Source organism: Clupea harengus, chromosome 21 (assembly GCF_900700415.2).
Source record: "Clupea harengus chromosome 21, Ch_v2.0.2, whole genome shotgun sequence".
Lineage (NCBI taxonomy): Eukaryota > Metazoa > Chordata > Actinopteri > Clupeiformes > Clupeidae > Clupea > Clupea harengus.
In genome coordinates this window covers 16,811,429-16,830,511 of record NC_045172.1, presented here as the reverse complement: position 1 = coordinate 16,830,511, position 19,083 = coordinate 16,811,429, and the positions used below count along the sequence as shown (strand labels likewise).

At 45.4% G+C, this 19,083-nt stretch overlaps 1 protein-coding gene across 1 annotated transcript in view; it reads right to left on the bottom strand.

Moving 5' to 3' along the window:
- Positions 1 to 19,083, bottom strand: part of LOC105911920 (WD repeat-containing protein 70) — a 66,195-nt gene that overhangs the window by 1,527 nt on the left and 45,585 nt on the right. Inside the window, exons 14-17 of the mRNA XM_031558343.2 lie at positions 14,459 to 14,559; positions 13,516 to 13,595; positions 11,861 to 11,977; positions 10,600 to 10,762 (exon numbers count right to left, since the gene is read on the bottom strand). Of these exons, the coding sequence (XP_031414203.1) occupies positions 10,600 to 10,762; positions 11,861 to 11,977; positions 13,516 to 13,595; positions 14,459 to 14,559 (461 nt within the window). The remainder of the gene's footprint in view (positions 1 to 10,599; positions 10,763 to 11,860; positions 11,978 to 13,515; positions 13,596 to 14,458; positions 14,560 to 19,083) is intronic.

The following is a 19,083-nucleotide window of genomic DNA, read 5'->3' as shown; positions in this document are numbered from 1 at the left end:
GTAATCGTTGCCCAGCCCTAGTACAGATACACACACACACACACACACACACACACACACACACACACACACAGCCGCCCTCCCTCCTTAAAAGTGTCTGAGATGTTATTCTCCACCAACATGGTTAACGTTACTCTCAGCTGATGCCATCTCTCAGTCACCGGGCCCTGTGATCTACGTTTCCCGGACATGTTTGCCATTCAGTGTGGACACCGCACGGACAGGCGGCCCACGAGCCTGCAGCAGAGACAAAGCTGACACAGGACACAGGATACAGGCTCTGTGGTTGAAACTCAACCTCTAATCTACAGCTTAGGTATCTAGTCCACGTTTGAATCCTGCTCTCTGAAGCCAACGGGTGTAGATGTCTGTGTGGTGTGTCATCTGTAGCCTGACACAACAGAAGGCAATTAGCTAGCTGCTAACTGAAGCCTGTGTGTGTGTGTGTCAGTGCTCTGACACCAGAGCAAGGCAATTAGGCCACTGGAACAAAAGGGGTAACAGGATAATTTGGCCAGGCACCTCTTTCTGTGCCCTTATGCTACAACGGCCCTTGTAAGTGTCAACAGACTTATTAGCAGCCAGTAATTGAGTGGTGTCTCTCTCTCTCTCTCTCTCTCTCTCTGTATGTGTATGTGTGTGTGTGTGTGTTTATATATGTGTGCATGTGTGTGTGTTTATGTGTGTGTGTTTATGTGTGTGTGTGTGTGTGTGTGTGTGTGTGAGCAAGAGTGCTTTGGCTAAATGGCTATGCGGGAGTGGATAGAGTTACAGTAGGCCAGCGCTCCATGGAGCCATCAACACTCCCATCATCATCACAGGGAGGGCCCCCAGACCCGACTGCTTCTTTCAACAGCAGCATCACATGTGCGGCGGCGCTGGACACTGCCGTCACCTCAGAACAACTCGCCGCGCCGAAGTAACGTTTATATTTAGCTATTCCAGACAGGCTCTCCTGTTCAAAGCAAATCAGAGTGCTGGGAGCACTTATATATGCACCCTACCTGGAAACTGAACTATGTATTAATGGCAATCCAAAGCCTTCATGGGCTGGATCAGAAGGCTAAAGTTTTAAAACCTTGGTGATGCTGATCTAGTTCCCACAAAACTGACTACAACTGCAAACACACAAACAAATAAACAAACAAAAAAAAAAGAACAATGCCAAACTATCAAAATGCCAAAAATGTGAAAATGAATGTCCAGTTCCAGGTCAGTATGGGGGGCTGATCCGTGACGCAGAGCATTAGAGCATTAAGATTCAGTCACGGTCAAAAGTCTTAAAGCACAGACCTGGCTACCTGCAAGAGTGGGACGACAAATGACGGGTAGCCTCTTGGTGACCTCAGAGTATCACCACCAGAATGTTTGAAGAAGTTTGACATACGCATGAAATATAGATGGTCTATGCTGCTGCAGTATGCTAACTCTGACTTATAACTCAGACTTATTAGCAGCCAGTAATTGAGTGGTGTCTGTGTGTGTGTGTGTGTGTGTGTGTGTGTGTGTATATATGTGTGCGTGTGACTCGACACAGGATAGCTCTGACTAAGTTATGACTCAGCTAGTTCTTGACACGAACATCTTGCAAGGCCAAGGCCCACGTATAAGTCTAAAAATGAGAGCAGTAGAAATTGGGACTAAAGTTAAAATCAATGCATAGGCACTTATTACATGACTGCCACAATGGAATATAAGGGAGGAATAAAATTTTTTTTTAAAAAAAACTTGGAAAGTTTCGTTTTAATTAGAAACCTCCACGGTGCGGTGCGGCGCGCTCATGCATAATGCAGCAGCAGCAGCCGTCAGACAGCCTGTAGAGGTGATGAAGGGGCCGACTGGCCTAAAAACACAGCCAGCCGCTCAACCAGTGCCGTGTCCAACCTGCTCTCATTTTCTACCCCGAACCACCAACACACGCACACAAAAACAGGGCCAAGCCTGTGTGTGTGTGTGTGTGTGTGTGTGTGTGTGTGTGTGTGTGTGTGTGTGTGTGTGTGTGTGTGTGTGTGTGTGCGAATGTGCCTGCCGTGTTGAGGGGAGAGTGTGGCGTGCAGCCCTGGTGAGTTCAGACTCGCCTCTGCGTGCTCCTTACTCCCCAGGCACTGCTTCAGCATCTGTAGCATGGCAGTCAAGGGAGCCACACACACACACACAACCATTACTCCCCGAGGTAAACATTTGGAGGAGAAAGTGCAAGACACAGAGAGGTGTGTGTGTGTGTGTGTGTGTGTGTGTGTGTGTGTGTGTGTGTGTGAGAAAGAGAGAAAGAGTGAGAAACATGAGGAGAGATGGAAGCGATAGCAGAGCTGACAGCTTCTTATCAGTTCACAGCGTTGGCCGGCACGGCGTTAAAACCAGCTAAAAGCCACCGGCATGATAAACATCGTGAACATCGTCGTGTCTACCACACAGGTAGAGCGCATATGTTCCTAAGCAGCTAGGACGGATGGCTTGGCCACGTTTTAAAAACTCTCCTCTTTTATCAGCAATAAAACAGGGGTTGGCGGCCATGTTGATAGTAGCTGTTTAAAGGTTGGGGAGGCATGGGCAGGGGGGAGGTTGCTGGGTCTACCACACACAGTGTCACAGGCACTCAGAGGGCACGGCACAGCCTCCTCTGCAGTAAACTACAGTTTTATTAATAGTGGAAATAGCAGCAACTATTTCAGTGGGGCCACCAGGTAGAACATTTGACTGATGCAGGGCATGCACTGGAGTTATGCCTTTGCAGTGTGTCTCTGTGTGTGTGTGCGTGCGTGCGTGCGTGCGTGCGTGCGTGCGTGCGTGCGTGCGTGCGTGCGTGCGTGCGTGCGTGCGTGCGTGCGTGAATGCGCGTGTGCGTGAATGCGCGTGTGCGTGTGTATGTGTGTGTCTCTTCTACCTATTTGTATGTCTTTTTTTTTTTGTTACTTAGATTTTATTGAGTTTTTCTGTGAAAGACAATGGTACTGAACAACCATACAAGTACAAGGTTAAGTGTCGGCACGACAACATTCATTTTGTACAACATAGTATTGTGACATGCGCTACAGCATTCCCAGACATATATTTATATAATATACAGCAGCAGAAAGGAAAATGAAATGGCAAATTATATCAAAAGTCAATCAATAATCACAACCCTACTTAAACATATACAGATTCCATTTTGTCCATCTTCCGATATACAAGTCATTTATCAAACGCAATAGAAAGGTTAGTCTCTCCATCTCATGGATCTCCTTAATAATATCCAACCAATTATCCACAGTAGGTGAGTCGGTCTGTAACCATTTACGTGTGATTGCTTTCTTTGCTGCTGCCGTAAATATTTTCGACAGGTATTTATCATTTCTAGTAAGTTCTTCTGGCATATCGCCCAAATAAAGTGATAGACATGATCCTGGAATTTGTAAATCTAAAATTTGTTGTATAGTTTCCCAAACATTCTCCCAGAACTTATCAATCTTCGGGCAGGCCCAAAAAATGTGGTAGTGATTTGCATCCACTTCCCCACAACCCCTCCAACATGTGTGTGTCAGTGATGTTTGATGTGATTTTAATTTAGGTGTGATAAAAAAACGGACAAGGTTTTTCCAACAAAATTCACGCCAATAAGATGAGCAGGTAGTCGAAGACATATTTTCACATATATTCTCCCATTGTTGGGGGGGATATTCTTTCCTTTATTTCTTTTTCCCATTTTTCTCTGATGTAATTTGTGGAACTGCCTCTTCCCTTAACTATTCCCTGGTAGAGTCTTGAAATCACTGACTTAGAGCCAATGGTGTAAGTCTGTGTGATCAACTGTATTATGTCATTCGGCACAGTATTTGCTTCTTTTTTACCCATTTCTTTTAAAAAGTATTGGCGCAGCTGTAAATATCTGAAAAAATCTTGTTTTTCTAAATTGTATTTTTCTCTTATTGTCTGAAAACTGTGTAATCTATTGTTTTGTATCAATCTGCAAAAAGCTGTGATTCCTCTATTCATCCAAAATGTAAACCTGGAGTCCATACTGTTTGGAACAAAATCTGTGTCATATGCGACCCATCTCAGTTTTTTTATCTGTGTGGATAGATTTAATTGTTTGATAACATCAAACCATATGGACAGGGTAAAGGAGACTAAAGGATTCATCGGCATATAATGCTATTTTATGCTCTTTCCCGTTTACATCAATTCCATGGATATCATCATTTTCTCGTATAGCTTGTGCCAATGGTTCAATGTAAAGCGCAAAAAGGGTTGGGGAAAGAGGGCACCCCTGACGTGTAGACCTTTCCAGGTTGATGCGATTGGTTAATCGACCGTTTATTTTAACTCTTGCTGTTGGGGCAGAATATAAAGTTCTAAAAATATCAATTGAATTTTTAGTGAAGCCAAACCTTTCCAGGACCAAAAACAGATATTCCCAACTGACACAATCAAAAGTTTTCTCGGCATCAAGACTTATTAATGCTGCACCCATTTTACTTTCTCTAATATTGTGTATTATATGAAGTGATCGCCTGATATTATCTTGCGTTTGGCGCCCCCTAACAAATCCCGTTTGGTCATTGTCAATCAGATCAGGAATAAAGGAATCTAATCTCTTCGATATAATAGATGAATAAAGTTTATAATCCTGATTTAGAATTGAGATTGGTCTGTAGGAGCTACACATCATTTTATCCTTTCCCTCTTTTGTGATGACAGAAATAATTGCCTCATTCCATGAAGGGGGGATCGAGCCTTCCTCAAGAGTCCAGTTGAAAGATATTAAGAGAACTGGAATCAGGTGTTCTCCAAATGTTTTGTACCATTCCGTGGGCAGGCCGTCGGTCCCAGGGGTTGTATTATTTTTTAATTTATGCAATGCATCCTCTAGTTCTTTCCTTGAGATCACTGAGGTTAAACAGCCATTTTGATTGTCACCGATTGAGGGCAGGCCCAATGAGTTTAAAAATGTTTTTATATTCTCTTTACAATCTTGTTTTGTTTGGGAGTACAGCTTCCTGTAGTATGTTTGGAATGCAGCATCAACTTCATCCAAATTGTTGTACGTTTGTCCTGTTCCTGTGTCCAAAATTTTATAAACTGATTGTGAAATCTGTTTTTTCCGTATTCTCTTTGCCAATAGCTCTGGGACTTACTTCATAATATGATTGTTTTAAGTATTTATATTTTTTGTCGAACTTGTCTTTATAGCAATTTGATATATGATTTCTGATTTCTTTAATTTCACACATTATCTGTTCGCTCTGATTCTCACTGTGCCTTTTTTCTAGTTCACCCAGTTTTTTTTTTCAAGTTGATTAAGTCTATTTTCTTTTGCCTTCTTCATAGCTGCGCTAAGAGATATCAGTTTGCCCCTGACAACTGCCTATAAAGTGTCCCATAGAATATTTGGGTTTACTTCCCCATTATCATTTATTCTGAGAAAGTCCTGTATTTCAGCTTTTACCTGCTGTACCACCGTCTCCTTATTAAGAAGGCTTGTATTGAGTCTCCAGTTTGTTTTCTTAGGTCTACTGTCCAAACACAATGTCAGGTATAATGGAGAATGATCTGATATATCCCTAGTTCCAATATCGCAGGACTGAATCCTATGTCTATCATTCCTAAAGATAAAGAAAAAAATCTATTCTCGAGTACACTGTGTGGGGCGCAGAAAAGTATGTGTAGGTTTTCTCCGTTGGGTGTAGGTCTCTCCACACGTCCAGTAAGCCAATCTCCTCCAGACCCCTTCTCAGTATTTTAGTTTGAGGTGATATCATCCTTTTATTGTTTGATGTATCCAATCTATTTATTACCGTGTTAAAATCTCCTGCACAGATTAATGTACCTTGTGATTCTGAAGCGATAAGCTCCAGAACTTTCTTGAAAAGTTTTGGGTCACTCTGTGGAGGAAGATAAACTGAAAGAAGGGTAGTCATTTGATCTTCTATTTTACCTTGCACTAGAATATATCTGCCTTCACTGTCCCTTATTTCTTTGACTAATTCAAAATGTATGGAATTATGTAATAATATCGCAACACCTCTTTTGTGGCCTTTTTTAAACGAACTATAAAATATGTTCCTGTACCCAAACTTCCTTAGTTTTTCATGCTCACTTTGAGATAAATGAGTTTCCTGTAAAAAAAATGATTTGATTTTTCCCCTTCTTTATCTTAGCCATTACTTTACTCCTCTTAACTGGGTTATTTAAACCATTCACATTCCAAGAGGCTGCTCTAAAGCTACTATAGCCCATCATCACAATTAAGATCGAATATGCCGACAAAACAAACACAATAACAACAGATATAACCAAAAGGCACCTCTAGAACAAGTGCAACATTAACTTCCAACCTCTGGTGATGTAATATTGGCTTTTGAACGACTTTTGAGTGACAGTTGCTATACCAACGCTTGCATTACGTAACCCGGACACTACGTAACCCGGGCACTTTTTGGTCAGTCTCAAGAGTTGTTCGAAAGCCATCAGCTACTTGTTAGTCACTTAATATTGTGCCTAAAACTATTAAGTATTCCGTTTTAGCTACACCTGCCGGTATCCTGTACATCAACATTTGCAGTCAATACTACTTTTTTAATCGCTATATATTGTGGCTAAACAAATTTTTACCCGGTAAATAAAGTGTTCCATTTTAGCCGTTTACATCATCATTTGCATTTCAATTGAAATTGTTTAGAGTAGAAATTCGTTTTTATAACAAGGAGAAAATATACTGATATACGGTGCTTGTTTATCTACCGTTTTAGCAAGCCAGCCAGTTAATTTGCTAACATCTTAAATAATATACGGTGCTTGTTCATCTACCTTTTTAGCAGGCCAGCCAGTTAATTTGCTCACATCTTAAATAATATACGGTACGGTGCTTGTTCATATACCTTGTAAGCAAGCTAGCCAGTTAATTTAATAACATCTTAAATAATATATGGTGCTTGTTCATCTACCTTTTTAGCAAGCCAGCCAGTTCATTTGCTAACATCTTAAATAATATACGGTGCTTGTTCATCTACCTTTTTAGCAAGCCAGCCAGTTAATTTGCTAACATCTTAAATAATTTAAGATCTACCATTATTTGTTGATATAGGCCTATTTAGAAAGACTTGGGAGAGTTCATACTAGCTTGCTAGCTAAACACTAAGCAAAATAATGTGCCCCAGCTAACGGAGTAATCGCTAACGAGATGCTAGCGGCGAAACCGGTTGAAATGTACTTACTTTGACACTATAACAAAGTTGTGAGTCAACAACTTTCCTAACACAGTCAAACATCAAGCACATGGTTGTTTTGCTTGGTTTATTGCAGGTAAAATACAGGCAAGCTGGTCTCAGGTAGCGAAGTATAATGCGAGATGCTCTGGGGTAAATTGCGTTATTGAGGTTGTCTGACTTCCAAAAAGAGCCCGGGTGACGTAATGCTAACGTTGGTATAGCAACTGTCACTCAAGAGTCGTTCGAAAGCCAATATTACATCACCCGGGCTCTTTTTGGCACCCGGTCACTTTTTGCCATGACAGCTCCCTCTTCGCTAGAAGCAAAGTTCCTTTTCCCTTGAGCAACAAAGTCATATAGGTTCTCTTCCTGATAAGAAAAAAACGGTTTCTTTGTATTGTCCGGGGATCGAAATAAAAATAAAAAATAATGATAATAATAATACATTTTTTTTTTTAAACAAATCTGAAATTTAGAAAGGAAAATACTCTTTGTCGAGTGGACAGTTTAAATACCAAGATCAAAATAACCTACCACAGGATGGTTGTGAGAGTCAAACAATCACGTTAGGTTAGTGCTTATCCTACTGCCGTTGGAATTCACTGAGCCTCCCCCGGACTCGTTCGGCAAGATCTCCTTCAGTATTCCAATGCACGCCCCGTGTGAGTTTCTGTTCCCAGTCCATAACATTCGTCTGTGGCAGGTCCACTGGATAGCCCCTCTTGATCATGTCCTCCGCTGCTTTAGTTGCGTTGTTGTAGACACAGGCTCCGTTATCCCAGTAAATCTTCATTTTAGCAGGATATGGTGTCTGGAAGCGAATTTGTTTCTCTTTGAGGATTTTCCTGATGTCTTTGTATTCTTTCAGTCTGCTGTTTACCTCGGCAGGGAAGTCGTGTGCGAACATAACAATTTTACCGTCATAAGTAATTTTCTTTGTCCAGGCAGTTTTGAGTATCTTGTCCTTGATGTCAAATCTCTGGAAATTAACCAGAATGGATCTTGAGACGGCCTCGTCTTTGGGCTTAGGACCGAGTGATCGGTGTGCTCTTTGAATTTGCAAATCCATGCTGCCGTCAAGCATTAGTTTGGTCTTCAGAAAGTCGTTAATGAATGTTAGCATTGACGATCCTTCTTTGCCTTCTTTAATGCCGTATATGCGAATGTTATTACGACGCGAGTGTCCCTCAAGGTCCGTTATCTTAGCCTGAAAAGTTCTCTGTTGTTTAAGAGAGTAGAGCAGACCATCTCTTAGCTCAGTGTTAGCCGTCTCTAGTTCCTCCACCCGTTGTTCTGCCTCAGTTAGCCTTGCATCTTGATTACAGACATCACCAGAGATATTCTGTAACTTCTGATTCATCTCCGTCTTGAAGTTGTTAAATTGTTGTTTCATATCATTTCTGAAGTCATTCTTAAAATCCAGTATTTCCTGCTTAAGTTCACATTTCAACTCTTTTATGTTCTTACTCAGGTTTTGAATAGCTTTCGCAGTGGTAAGCTCTTCTTGAGTAGATTCCACTCTCTCCATGCTAGCAATATTTTCCGTTGTGTTGTTCCTCTCTCTCGTGTCTTCGTCGGTTTTAGATTTCCCCGAACCTTTCTTGCCTTTAGCCCCACTCATACTAAGTTATTATATTGTCTTGCATGTACAAAAGTATTGTGTTTTAGTGGGTTTTTCTTTTACTTTATCAGGAGAGTTATTAGGTCTATGTCGCCATCTTGAACGTTCGCCCGGAAGCTCACCTATTTGTATGTCTTATGCAACTTATGTATGTACAGCAGTGTTATGTCTGAGTGAGTGTATGCTTCTGTGACTGCTGTTCCTGTAACCACAGTAAGTTATGCAAGTGTTTGTGAGTGTGTGTGTGTGTGTGTGTGTGTGTGTGTGTGTGTGTGTGTGTGTGTGTGTGTGTGTGTGTTCTCTCAGCTGGACACCTGATCCACCAGTGTGCCGGAGCTGCTTGTTAAACTTTCATGTGTGTGTGTTTGCGGGTGTGATAGTGCAAAAGACAGGGTGTGACCCACAACCAGCTGCTTCATGAATGATCACACACACTCAACAATGGGACCTGCATCGCTCACTGGGACCTACAACTCAAAGACCTACCTGCTACCTGTCTGTGTCACCACAGAGTGTGTGTGTGTGTGTGTGTGTGTGTGTGTGTGTGTGTGTGTGTGTGTGTGTGTGTGTGTGTGTGTGTGTGTGTGTGTGTGCATTCCTTCTTGCTTACCAAGTGGCAGGAGGGTTTTCCTATCAGACGTCTCTGGTAACACTTGTAAAATGACGTTACCCTGACCCAAACAATATATGGTTTGAATTCTATACAATTTGGGTCACAGCTTAATGACCATGGGGGACTGTGGGGGAGACCCAAGGACCACTGAACTATTCAACACAACAGCAGATCAGCTATGCTGAACACATGGAAGTGCCACACAATGTGTGGTGTCTACCATAGTGTCAAAATAAAAGATCAGTCCCAAACCAGTCTTATTAGTGTCATAAAATATATATGAGTACCAATTTGGAACTAATAATTAAATGAATAACTACAACCAGAATTACTATATCAATAGCTAGTGAAGATTGAAGGTCTTTGCAACATTAAATAGATCCCAATAAGCATTTGTTTACCAAATTATCAAAAGGTACAACACATAGGCTCCTCATTTGAGGAGGTCTTTTCTTCCTGGGCGGGTTGTTTTAACTCCGGCGTAAAACAAACTTTCTGCCCGAGACGTGGATTTTGGATTCAGGCATGACGACATATTCTTCTCTGACAGGGAACATTTGTATGCGCTAATCACTGCCTGATTTATCTATCAGGCAATGTCTGATTTATCTATCTGGCAAAAGATGATCACGTTCCCTTTCTTGGAGGTAGGCCTGCTCTAATTTGTCCGACTTCAAATACATGCTCAGCCAGCAGTAAATAAACAAACAAACAAACAAATAAATAAATAAACAAACATCACCCAAGATGTAAATACACTATAATGAGCTTGTTATTTCTTTTCACAGACTAAGGCAGAAGAAGAAACACCAGTGCATTTTCCACAAAATATCTCTTTTCTTGGCCACAAACGGAATGCAGGGATTGGTTGGTCTATGCGCTCAAATTCATCAAGATAAACAAACAAGGTGCGATCAAAAGGTTCACGGAATGCGCCTATCAAAACATAAAAAATGTACCTAATTTAAACACACCTACAGTGTATATTCAGGATATTCTATGCAACATTGCTTATTGATAATTTGACTTGAATAAGTGTGAAAGTATATGCTTGTTGACATGTGAGTGGGAAAGTACCTTAAAGTATGCCAAAGAGAGAAAACATGTACGTGGGAGCGAGTGTGTGTGTGTGTGTGTGTGTGTGTGTGTGTGTGTGTGTGTGTGTGTGTACTCACTCTGTGTACGCTGGGGCGACCCAGTAGGGGTTCTCCGAAGCCTCCTTGGCGTGGCGCAGGATGGCCTCGCGCGGGTTGCTGTCATCGGTCTTATCCAGAGCGATGTTCTTCACGATGAACGAGGAGAGCGTCCCACCATGGGCCGCCACACGTCCACCTCGTCCTGGACACACACAAGGCCAACACCGCAGTCACATATATATATATTCACACTTTCAGCTTTTTCAGCCCCCAGTTATATGAGAGAAATACTTTTGATGCCTCGCAACTAACATCCCTATGGGATACTTGCGTACCTTTAATACAAGGTACTAGGAAGATACTAGGATAGTAAAACTGAGAGTGGACTTGAGGCCGTAATGGTAGGGGAAAGTATCTTTGCCAACACAAACACACACAAACACAAACACATAAGACCTAGTGAGATCTCCTCTACAGAAGGCAGTGATCAGGGCATATTTACATTGTGTGTAAACACAAGTGCCTCACTGGAAGGCACTGTGTTGAGTGGGTGAGGAGCTCCAAGACAGGGCTACACTACAGCCTTCTCCTGCTTATTTCAGTTCCCTATGATGGTTTACATGGTATTGTTGATTTGTTTTATAGGAGCAAAAATGATTAGGACTGCCTCAGAAATATGAGGAAAAACTCATTCCCAGACTGCTTAGCGGCTTGTATTTCCTAGGACTAAGACATGTTTCTTTGTGAGATAATTGTCTCCGTCCTCTGTCTCCTGTCCTCTGTGTGTGGGAGATCATTTTAGGGTGGCTCAGGACGTGGTCAGCCAGTGAAGAACATGGCACTGGGGTGCTGCTACATCTTCAGTGTAATCCTACAGCATGTTTCTTCTCCTCACCGTGCAAAAACACAGGGCACTGGGGCCCTGCTCTGGGATACAATACTGCACAGATCCCTGGATGGCTTCACCTTCACCTACTCAACTACCTAAAAGTCTGAGATCACAATGCCTCTGACACCCAGAGGCTAATTTTCTTCCACAAACACGTGCACTGTAATATGCAGTAAACAATACTTCAACCCATCTTGAAAGTGGCATCTATGAGATACTGATAGACTTATGTTACAATACAAAGGTAAGATCTACAATTTTGACCCATCATAGAGATAGAAAGAGTGAGAAAAAAAAGAGCAGATAGAAAGACAAAAGGAGGAAGAGAAAAAGGAGGAGGGAAAGAGGGAGAGAGAGAGATCAGCAGTGAGCTAAAGCCCATCAGCCGACAGAGAGGGTCCTGGACCTCACCTGGGCCGGAGACGGGCGGCTCGGGCTTGTGCGACTTCATCGGGTCCAAACGGTCCTTCTCCAGCTGCTTCCGTGTGCTGCGCTGGCGGGCCTCACGGAACATGGGCAGCGCATGAGCTGCACACGAACGCGCACACACACACACACATAACAGAAGAGTCAATAACGCAATGTGAGCATCAATACCTAATACTCACACATCAGCATCAGTAAACACAAAACCACTAGCACACAATTTAGGCTTAATGAAACAAATACACAGGAATACACTGCACACACACACACACACACACGACTAACCCAACAGGAACACGTGGTCATCAGCCACAGGAGCATACAGACAGCGCGTGACCACAACATTACACACACACACACACACACAGTCAAACACACACCCACGAGACAACTCCACTTCAAAGACCACCACAGCAACCAGACAGGTAGTAATCTAATTAAGGGTGGATGTGTTGCCTTTATTCACACACTTTCACGCTTTACCAAACTGTGTGTGTGTGTGTGTGTGTGTGTGTGTGTGTGTGTGTGAGAGAGACCGAACGAGTCCAGCACTCAGCCACCGGACACGATCCACACAAACACACACAGCTGGTGAGATTGAGCGATTTTCCATTCGGGAGCGGGGTGACTGGGTGGCCGGGGCAGGGTGTTAATTCTTTGCGCGCACGCTCCATTTGGCAAAAAGGTTATCGGTGACACATCACTCCATCCCTCTTTTTTCACCTGCCCGTCAATCTGTTCCCCGTCACCGCCGATTTTCCACCCGCTGCCAGGAGGCTACGATGGACACTGGCCCAGCGCTCGGCCCGGGTACTAGCACGGCACTAAATAAGAATAAGTGTGGACAGTTGAGCACCGCACTGGCCGAGCATTGGCTTAACCCTGGGGCATGTGAGCAGGGTGATTAAAGTGCATTAGAAATGCTATGAGTTAGAAGCTATTGGAGCTTCACTCTGTGTTGGTGTGTGTGTGTGTGTGTGTGTGTGTGTGTGTGTGTGTGTGTGTGTGTGTGTGTGTGTGTGTGCGTGCGTGCGTGTGTGATCATGCAGGCCTGAGCTGGGCCAAGCATGTGTGTATATGTGTGGCGTGTGCAGATATGCGTGTGTGTGTGTGTGTGTGTGTGTGTGTGCGATCACGCAAGCTGGACATGGCAAGGGGATGTGTATGTGTGAGATCATGCGTGCCAGGCATGGGTGTGTGCATGTGTGGTGCGATCATGCAGCTTGGGTATGGTGTGTGCGTGTGTGTGTGTGTGTGTGCGCGTGTTTGTGTGTGTGAGCAGCGCGTGGCAGGAGAATGGCAGCGGGGAAAACCAGCTGCTAATGGCTTGGCGCCCTGTGGAGCGAGTGAACTACCCACTTCATAAAAACACACTCTCTCTTTCTCTCGCTCACACACACACACACTAAATGCTCTTTACCCCTCTCACTCACTCTTATTCCGCCATCATTCCCTACTCACTCATCCTGTGTGTGTATGTGTATGCGTGTGTGTGTGTGCGTGCGTGTGTGTGTGTGTGTCAGTGCTCTATATCACAGTGACCCCTCCACCACCACCACTCTAATTGTGACAGATGGGTTCTGGAGCAGTGGTTGCCGTGCAGCACTTTTGAGTGACAGTTGGGAGGAGGGCCCACTCACGGGTGATGATGTAGTCCTGCGTCAGAGTCTCAGCCTGCCTCTCCTTCCGATTGCTCTTCACCACGCACAGCTTTGCACCCCTGGGGACGACACGAAGAAGGGAGGAAGAGAGGAGAGGAGGGGAGAGGAGAGGAGAGGAGAGGAGGGCAAATGGGGACGAGGGAAAGGAGGATAGCAGTAAAGAAGACGAAAAGGGACAGAGGGACATGGAAAAGGAAAACAGAGGCGGGGGAAAGAGCAGGTTATTCATACTGTTTGACCATATCTACCCTAACCTTTTCAAAACATGGTGCTCAAACCAATGGTAGAGCAAAAACATGGCCCGACTCGACCGCAGTCCATAATCCGATCCAGATCATAAATATATACAGACCGGGGCTTTTATCACTGCGCTCGCGGGCCAGAAACCTCCAGTCGTCACATCTCGTTGCCAGCGAGACTTGAGTGGGTTTCAGTAATTGGCAGAAGAGAGGCTGCAGCCTGGTGCCAGAGCAGCTCTGTGTGTGTGTGTGTGTGTGTGTGTGTGTGTGTGTGTGTGTGTGTGTGTGTGTGTGTGTCAGAGCAGCTCTGGAGCTATTCTGGGGGACTCACAGCCATTCCTGGGCCATTACTTGGCTGTGACTCACACTTTCAGTGAAACACCAATACTCAACACAGTGCTACTGTTCTACCCTCCAGAGAGAGAGAGAGTGAGATGCAGATAAAGAAAGAGAGAGAGATAGAGAGAGAGAGATGGAGAGAAAGAGAGATAGAGAGACGGAGAGAGAGAGAGAAAGGGATGGAGAGATAGAGAGAGAGAGAGAAAGGGATGGAGAGAAAGATAGAGGAAGAGGAAGAGAAAGAGTGAGGCAGGGCCACAGGGAGAGGATGGGCACCTAAACCCATGAAATTAGAGAGATGAAGAATACTTAGTAGGCCTCTGAGGAGAGGCTGTTGGGCGTACCTTTGGCTCTTGATGGGGTCGTAGTAGACTCGGGCCAGGCCGTCGCCAGTGCCAACCATTATCTGATTCAACTTGGGGTGCCACAGGCATCGAACCACACTCTAGGAGACAGACACAAAGAGAGGGAGGAGGGGAGTGTGAGAGAGAGGGAAATTATTGTTGATTGTTTGCCATGCCTATAAATCCCATTTGGAGACAGAGAAATACACAATGGAGAAAGAGACAGAGCAGCAAAGCGGCGATTAAAAGTTGACAATAGATTGTATTTCCATCAGCACCCCCAGCACCCATGACTAGCCTTCATGACAACAACAGAAGAAAAACCTCACTGAACTGATTCAGAACAGACCTCAGCTGAGTTCTCAAATCTGCTGTAGTGGTAGTTTCTGCTCTGGGCTCTGGCTTACTCACTCACACACACACACACACACACACACGGTCTCTCCCTCGTACTCTCTCTCTGGTCTGGTTGACTATATTAGGCTGTTGGGATGAGGCTTGAATCGCTCAGTCTCTGTATGACAGATGGACCACTGCCAAGGGGGCCTGTGATCATGCATGTGTTTAGGTGTGTGTGTGCGCGTGTGTGGGGTTGGGGGCATATACTTTTTTCTGTGTGTGCATGTATACACATTGCTGTATGTGCACAAACGTTTCTGTGCATTCTTACATGTGTGTGTGAGGACGTGTGCACGAGTTGTTTCACACAGTGTTGCGTGTGGCAAGCAAAAAGCTGTGAGTGAGCAGCCTGGAGAGTATTGACTGCATTAGTGAACTGAGTGTTGTGGTGGCTTTGTGCGTGTGCGTGTGTCAGAAATACTTGAGAGCAGTGGCTGTGTGAATGAGGTCTCTGTGTGTGTGTGTGTGTGTGTGTGTGTGTGAGACAGAAATACTTGAGAGCAGTGGCTGTGTAAATGAGGTCTGTGTGTGTGTGTCTGTGTGTGTCTGTGTGTGTGTGAGTAAGAGTAAGAGAGAGAGGAGAGACCTTGAACTCCACCACTAAGCTCCAGCTTTCATCCTGTTGAGAGGAGAGCTCTACACAACCGCTGCTTCCGAGAGCCAATGCATGCAAACTTCTCACTTCTCACTTCTCACACGCTTGCAGCTTGAGGGATCACACTCACACACACACACACACACGGTATTTATTATATCAGACACAAGGTACATTAGGATACAGGCGCTGCCCCAACCTCCCAACACCTCCGGTACACAACCTATTCATCTTGCCAGTATTCTATTACACCACTTCACCAATACATCAATACCCCACACAGCCTTAAGAGACAGACTCCACTCACGCTTGAGTGGTGTGGTGCACACACACACACACACACACACACACACACACACACACACACACACACACAGCAATGTCACAGTGCAACAGCAATGTCACAGTGCAACAGCTGGGGGGGGAATAAAATAAATAAATGAAAACCTCTCCAATCTAAGCAGCTGTGCATCCAGAGTCCACCTGGTTCATGTGGATAAAGACTGACGAGTGTACGAGTGTGCATGTGTGCGTGTGTGCGTGTGTGCGTGTGTGCGTGTGTGCGTGTGTGTGTGTGAGCGTGTGAGCGTGTGTGTGAGCGTGCCTGTGTGTGAGTGAGTGAGCGAGTGAGTACGTGAGTGTGTCAAGGGGTTTGGTTGGCTGGTCAGTGTTGGGGGTGGGGGGGGTTGGCAAAGCTGCTTAGCATCCAGCTGTTCAGTTGCCCACCCTATGCTCTGGAGTCAGACAAACGCACAAGCTGCCCCGGCCCTCAGCAGGCAGTGCCTACACTTGTCAGGGTTTCAGTGTGGGGGGGCATGGGTTGGGGGGGGGGGGGTTCTGATGGGTGTGCCCTCCTCCCCTGGCTCCCATAGCCGTATTTACTTAACGGGATGTAGGAAAGCTTTAATCTGCTCTCTCGGAGCATGTGGTTGGCGTAATTGCTGATTTAGAAAAGATCTAGAAAATCCCTGCGAGGCTGGGATGACATGTAGCAGTCTAATCCTGCCCTGTTCGGAGCACTCATTCTCTCTCGCTGAGGGCCCTTGCACGAACGGGACACATTATCAAAAAGAGAGAAGAGAAAGGGAACAACCCCGCATACATAAGTATCTCCCTTGTGTGCGTGTGTGTGCGTGTGTGTGTGTGTGTGTGTGTGTGTATACCACCCGGGCCTTGCTTTGATAAATCTGTAAGCCATGGCGCCTCAGAAGCACTACTTCAGTGGCAACCAAAAGGCCATGTGTCAAACATCCCATCAGCGTTGCCTGGGTTACAGGAACTCTCAAACACAGCCACAGGGCCAGCGCTGGCATGACGTTGGAACAGGGCAGAACAGGGCCTGTCTGGGCCGGGGCGGCTGTGGGTACCGGGGGACATGAGAGGGGTGAGGAGCTGGGAAGGGGGCCTGAGAAAGGATGTGACGGCTCTGCACAAACACAATGACACTCCCACAGTAAGCCTATGACTGCCATTGTGTGCCACTCTGTCAGAGGGCTGAGAGGTGGAGGAAACCCAAACATTCTCCCTGGAAGAGACGCGGTGGGGATCTGGGCCACATCCGCTCCAGAGTCAGCCGTGCACAGGTTAGATGGGCCACATGCAGCTGTGCACAGGTTAGATGGGCCACATGCAGCCGTGCACAGGTTCGATGGGCCACATGCAGCCGTGCACAGGTTCGATGGGCCACATGCAGCCGTGCACAGGTTAGATGGGCCATATGCAGCTGTGCACAGGTTAGATGGGCCACATGCAGCCGTGCACAGGTTAGATGGGCCATATGCAGCAGAGGCCATGACATTACATTTACATGTACTTCTTTGGCAGGTGTTTTTATCCATAGCCACTTACCAGTGAGAAGCAACAATCAAGCTTCAGTAAATTAGGAGACCTTGGAGTAAGGACTATGCAATGAAATCTATTCAATATGACAAAGTGCAAGGAGATCTGGTAAAGAAGTGCACAGTAAGTGCGAGTGCGAGCTAGGCATGTCAGGGTGGTAGAGGTGTTAGAGGGGGGGGGTAGTCTTTAAGATATTCCTTTCGATTTGGACTACTCTGATCATCCCATCCAGAGGTCCTGGGATCCATCTGAAGTGTGTAGCATTGGGTTCCCATTGACACAAATATACTGGAGTGATTCAGCAGCAGTTCATTTGTCATACACACAGCGGGGCTCCAATATGATGCATTAAGCACTCCAGGACAGCCTTGTGTAAGACTCTCACTGTCTGTCTCACTGACTCATCCTCCAGACTGTAACATGAGATATGACCACCGAAAGTAATGACTACATTTCTCTGAAAGGAAATCTTACAGCAGTTTAGTTATGCACTGTATGTGTGCGTTTGTGCACATGAATGTATATAATTCAATAGGTGTGTATTTCAGTGGCGACACAGCACACACAACCCACGCAAAAAAAAAAAAAAAAAAGTGTGTGTGTGTGGCACACTCAGAGGAAGTGAATGTGTGGTCCTGCCACTCAGCTCCCTCTAACCCCTCCTGAAAATCCACAGGAATTCCCACAACGGCAAACAACAGACGAGAAACAATAGCAAACGGGCCGAGATAAGAGCCTCGCCTGTCAACACAGTTTGCGAAACGCAGCCAGCACATCACTTTCATTTTTTCCTCCGCCTTCCTGGAGAAGAGCGATGGGGGGTGGTGGGGGTGGGGGTGCGCGGTGTCAGCGAAGCACAATCCAGCCCCTTCTCTGGTTTTTCTCTCCGGCTCTGGAGATCTCCCGCTAAAGCACACAGAGAGCCCGAGCTGTCAGACGCTCCCGACAAGCACCTGGGTCCTGTCGGAGAGGAGGTGAGAGCGTCCCGCACTTGTATATGCTTTTAACCTGCCTGAGGCTTTCTAAAAAGCCCAGAGTATAAAGCCCAGACGCACCGCGCTGTATACAGAATCAGGATTAGCCATTAGCCAGACTCTTTTATACTTTCTGTTTTTTTTTTTAACATATGGGCCAGGTAGAGCTTTTCATTAGATTGGGATATGGGGTTCCCTGAGTGTTTGGGTCAGGTGGAGAGGAGAAGAGCGGAGCTGTTTCATGTTCCAAGAGGGGCACGGATACATGCAGGTTAAGAGTTCCAAAAGGATGTGATGTGTCAAGCTGACAACAGTCCACCCACCCAACCAACTAACCGCCCACCCGCCCACCCACCCACCCACCCACCCACCCAACCAACTAAAATACCACACAGCACAAATGGGAAAATGAATTAGTCTTTTAAAGAAAATAAGAAGGAAAAAAATGTTGGCCAATGTTCTACAATATTCTAGATAAAACCTCTTAAAAGAAGGCACAACAAGGAGCAACGAAACAGTGTGGGAACATTCTCAGGCATCAGGATTCTCACCTGAGCCACGGCCTTAAAACCATCAGACGTGCCCCGTAAAGTATTTACTTAGCCCTGCCTGAGAGTGCATAGCCCTCTCCTGACAAAAGCGTGACCCAGGGCCCAGGTTATGGAGGGTGTTTACACTGAGAATGATTAGTGGTTCTCCCTCCCAGGAGAGAGCGCCTGGTACGCCACTTTATAAAGGCGGCACTCAGACACGCAGCCCCTGGCTGACTGGGGGTAGGGTCGGGGCCTGGAGGTTCAGTAGTGGAGCGGGGGGCGAGC